The 3,612-nt window shown below is 50.9% G+C and overlaps 1 protein-coding gene across 1 annotated transcript; it reads right to left on the reverse strand.

Annotated features, from left to right (window-relative positions):
* Positions 1-496: 496 nt before the first annotated feature.
* Positions 497-2,886, reverse strand: SNX12 (sorting nexin 12). The gene is made up of 3 exons (XM_005431630.3): positions 2,135-2,886; positions 1,146-1,270; positions 497-687 (listed from the first exon to the last, which is right to left on the reverse strand). The coding sequence occupies exons 1-3, from the start codon at positions 2,279-2,281 to the stop codon at positions 585-587; spliced, it is 375 nt and encodes a 124-aa protein (XP_005431687.2). The 5' UTR covers positions 2,282-2,886; the 3' UTR covers positions 497-584.
* Between the last annotated feature and the right edge of the window lie 726 nt (positions 2,887-3,612).

A 3,612-nucleotide genomic window follows, 5' to 3' on the forward strand; every position in this document is an offset into this window, starting at 1 on the left:
CACCAAATAGGTCTGTAATTCAGGAGGCTGATAGCGGGGTTTGAGTAGGTGTTGGGTCTCAGCACTTCCAGACAGTGAAGAATGGGGGTTTCATGCAGGGTGAATGGGGTGGATGACAGACTGACACACCCAGGCACCTACTCACTGGTTTGGATAAACCTTACTAAAACTCTAATACCTGATATAATCACTGACCAACATGACAACTGCTATTCTTCAAAGTCTCCTGCAGAGATGCTTGGGGCTGCACAGACAAGGGAGTGAAGGTCATCTCTTATCTTCCTGTACAGGGAGAGAGGCAGCTCCTACACCAGAACGCCATTAGCAAGTTCCTGCTCCACACCTATCCACATCTGCCCCTAGATGTGGGACAACACACTCACTTGCATAAATCTTCACATCTTTAGGCCACGACCACAGCCCAGTAGAACAAACTGCTGCCAGTTACAAAAGAGGAAAATACTGAACAAACTGGGAGGTTCAAGAGAGGAAAAGCTGGTTCAGAGAAGACAGATTTAGTGTAAAAATAAATGTCATTTTTGCAGGAGGGAGGGTGGAATGGAGGAAGACAGTGCCAGGTGCTCCTACTGGCGCACTTTCCCTGGGACGTAATTCCTATCAATAGTCTCCTCTTGCAGGAACATATGTAAGCAGCGCTCGTTCTGTGCCAGTGGGTGTCCAGCAATTCTGGAAGAAAATCAGATGTGGAGGTTAGCACAGCTGCCTCCAAGACCCCCCACACCTCTGATGTGTGCAGGAGGGAGTCAGGCAGCCAGCTCAGCACACCTGCACCGCGCTCAGCCCAAGGTCACGCATGGCTCTGCAACAGGACCAGTAAGAGGAGCTTGAGCACAGGCTGTTCCCTTCCAGGCCGTGCCCTGAACCAACAGTACCATGCTGGTGGGTCCCTGTAGCACAGCTGTTCTGCTAATACTCACTATGCTCTCAGGAGAGAGCACAAAGCACAGCCCCCACTCAGGGCAGGACTTGCTCCAGTTCCAGTTTCATTACGTGGCTGCAGGTGCCACCCTCCAGCACTGGCACCTGCCAGAAGCAGGTCAAGACTCAAGACTCTCTCACAGTCAGCCCACAGCCAGCAAGAGCTAAAAAGGCAGCACACAGCAAAGCCAGGACATGAAGCTTACTTGTTAATAAACTGTTCTAGGCCCTGTCTCCGCTCCTCGATGAAGGACTCCTCAAAGATGCCTTCATCTCCTCGGAAGGGAAGCTGTCGTTTCAAAGCTTTTCCAGGCAGCGGTGGCACTACAATCTGAAAGCACAGAATCACCCCATGAGCACAGCAGCCACCTGCCAGCAGACATCCTCTGCTGTTTGATGCTCATCTCCAGTGCCATCACATGGATAGAGCAGAAGGTGCCCACTGTCAGAGACTGGCTAGGTTTCATGTCTCAGAACATTTTGGGATGCTCGGCAAATGCCGGTGTGTACGTTTGGTGGGAGGGGCAGATCAGGGCTTGTGAAGGGCTCCACCCCCCAGCCCAGAGCCAACATCCCAGCCCGGCAGAGCTGTTCATCAATCACACACTGTGGGTGGTGCTAACCCAGCCCCCGAGTGACCAGAAGCTCCACCTTGGGAGGCGGACACGAAAGCCCTGGGGCTTAAAAGCTCCCATGAGGGACTTCCCTGGCCCTGCATTCTCCTTTCATCTCACCCATGCTGGAACCCTAGAAGTTGGTAGCTATGTGTGTTTTTCTGTACCTTTTCTGTCTTTCTCTCTCTTTTCCTTCTAATCATCTTTTCATGGAACTTTTCTGGGTAACATAGCAACTTAAGGTTTTAAAGGTTTCTAAGTTAAGCAGGATAACATTATGCGAAGTTAATAGTAATTTACTGCTAAGTAATGTTATAATAAATGTATCAATTCTTTTGCCAAAATTCCTTATTTTTGCCAGTAAACTTTTGTGCATTTGTAACCTCTTGAGAATATCTGGTTGGGATTTCTCCTTGCACCAAACTAAAGGAATCTCAGTTTAACCCCTAGATTTAAGTATCTGGGGTGCAACATCCACCATCACAGCCCCACTTCTGGGAATCTCAAGATTATTGCTGCAACTGTTCCCACATCCTGGAATAAGGAATGGGGAGGAATAGGGAGGACTGAGCCAGCCTCACCTTACTGTCTCGTTCCAGCTCATTCTTCAGCCACTCAAAGTCGCTGTATCGTCTCCTCACACACGACTCCTTCAATTTGAAGATGGGGAGGTTTGTCTGTAATGAAGCAAAGCAGCTTATTTGCAGGTTGCTCTGGAAGCCACACATATAACTGAAACCTGAAGCTGCAGTGAGAAAATCAAACCTCCTGAGGATGTATGATGGGAACACTCAACTTCCTTATTCAGGACAGCACAAACACCAAAATCCTTTGGATCCAAGCAAGCCAGTCTACTCAGTGCCAGGCATTCCCTCTCCCTTGAGTGACTATTTCTGGAACATGCCTCCTTCCCAGGGGCACACACTGGAACCAGTGCTGACAATATGATTGTCAGGAGAATGATCTTTTTTCCCGGCAAGTTTACTCCATTTTGAAGTGATCTACAAGAGAGTTTTGCAGCAGCCCGCAGAGCAAAAGAACATCTGACTGGACACTGGCTTCTCCATGGAAGGACTAAGTGAGGAAATCTTGCCCTAGCAACTGTTCAACCTTATCTACAGTCTTCTCCCAAAAGAGAGCACCCACCCTAACAGGCTTTTCATGCCCATTTGTCACTGGAGAACGGTGCAGCAATTCCTCACCTTTCTTCCCTGCCTCTGGAGTCCAACAAATGACAGCTGCATTAACTTTACCTTTACCCCATCAACACAGTCTGAATCTTTCCAGGAACTGAGGTAACAAAACCTTCTGATGGACAGCACTCATATATTACTGCAACACAATTAACTCTGTTCTTATGAGTCTGTGAAATAAACCCAGCTGCTTCCAGAGCATCTCTGCTGGTGTCAGTGGGACTAAGAGGTTCCCATTGCCACCTGCAGGCTGATGGGAGCCAAGCACCAGAGCAGAAAAAAGCAAACACCAATTCTTCTGAAAGGCAGAGGAGACTGAGCAGTTAAATCACGCTATAAGCAAAAGTTAAACCAGAACCACAACACATGCTAAAGGGACCTTGTTTTAGGGGAAGCTCAGTTTTACTTTTCCCATCTATCAGCCGCAGAGCTATGAAGGGGTCCCCAGTTCAGCTCGTTTAAGGTCCAATGAAGAGAACCCCGCTCAGCCTGCTATGCACACTCCTAGGCCACGGGCTCTTGGTAAAGCAGCCAGCACGCAGTGTGAGCAGCCCCACGCTACTGCCACCCAGCTCTCCTCCCATGCCTGAGATAAGCAGCTACGTGCAGCCATGCCCTGCTCAGCAGCCACCCAGCGGGGCTCTGGAGCTGCTGAGGCAGCACCTCGCTGTCCGTGTACGCAGCAGCCCCCGCTGGATGCCGGACGAGCCCATCAGCTCTGACCTTGAGCCCCGCAGGCTCGCCCCAGCCCGGGGCTGCGCCTCCTCCGCCCCCCGCTCCTCCACAGCGGCACCGCTCCGGCCCTACTCGGCCGCCGCGTCCCGAGCGCTGCCGCCCCTCCCCCGGGCGCACAACCGCGCACCGCG

This window comes from Geospiza fortis, unplaced genomic scaffold (genome assembly GCF_000277835.1).
Source record: "Geospiza fortis unplaced genomic scaffold, GeoFor_1.0 scaffold157, whole genome shotgun sequence".
Lineage (NCBI taxonomy): Eukaryota > Metazoa > Chordata > Aves > Passeriformes > Thraupidae > Geospiza > Geospiza fortis.

Bases quoted from the DNA above. Each gene is read 5' to 3' on its own strand.
- SNX12 (XM_005431630.3), bottom strand. From the start codon at position 2,281: ATGTGTGGCTTCCAGAGCAACCTGCAAATAAGCTGCTTTGCTTCATTA. The intron at 1,271-2,134 runs GTGAGGCTGGCT...CTGTGCTTTCAG, and splicing joins AGCTGGAACGAGACAGTAAG to ATTGTAGTGCCACCGCTGCC. The intron at 688-1,145 runs GTAAGCTTCATG...ATTTTCTTCCAG, and splicing joins CTAGAACAGTTTATTAACAA to AATTGCTGGACACCCACTGG.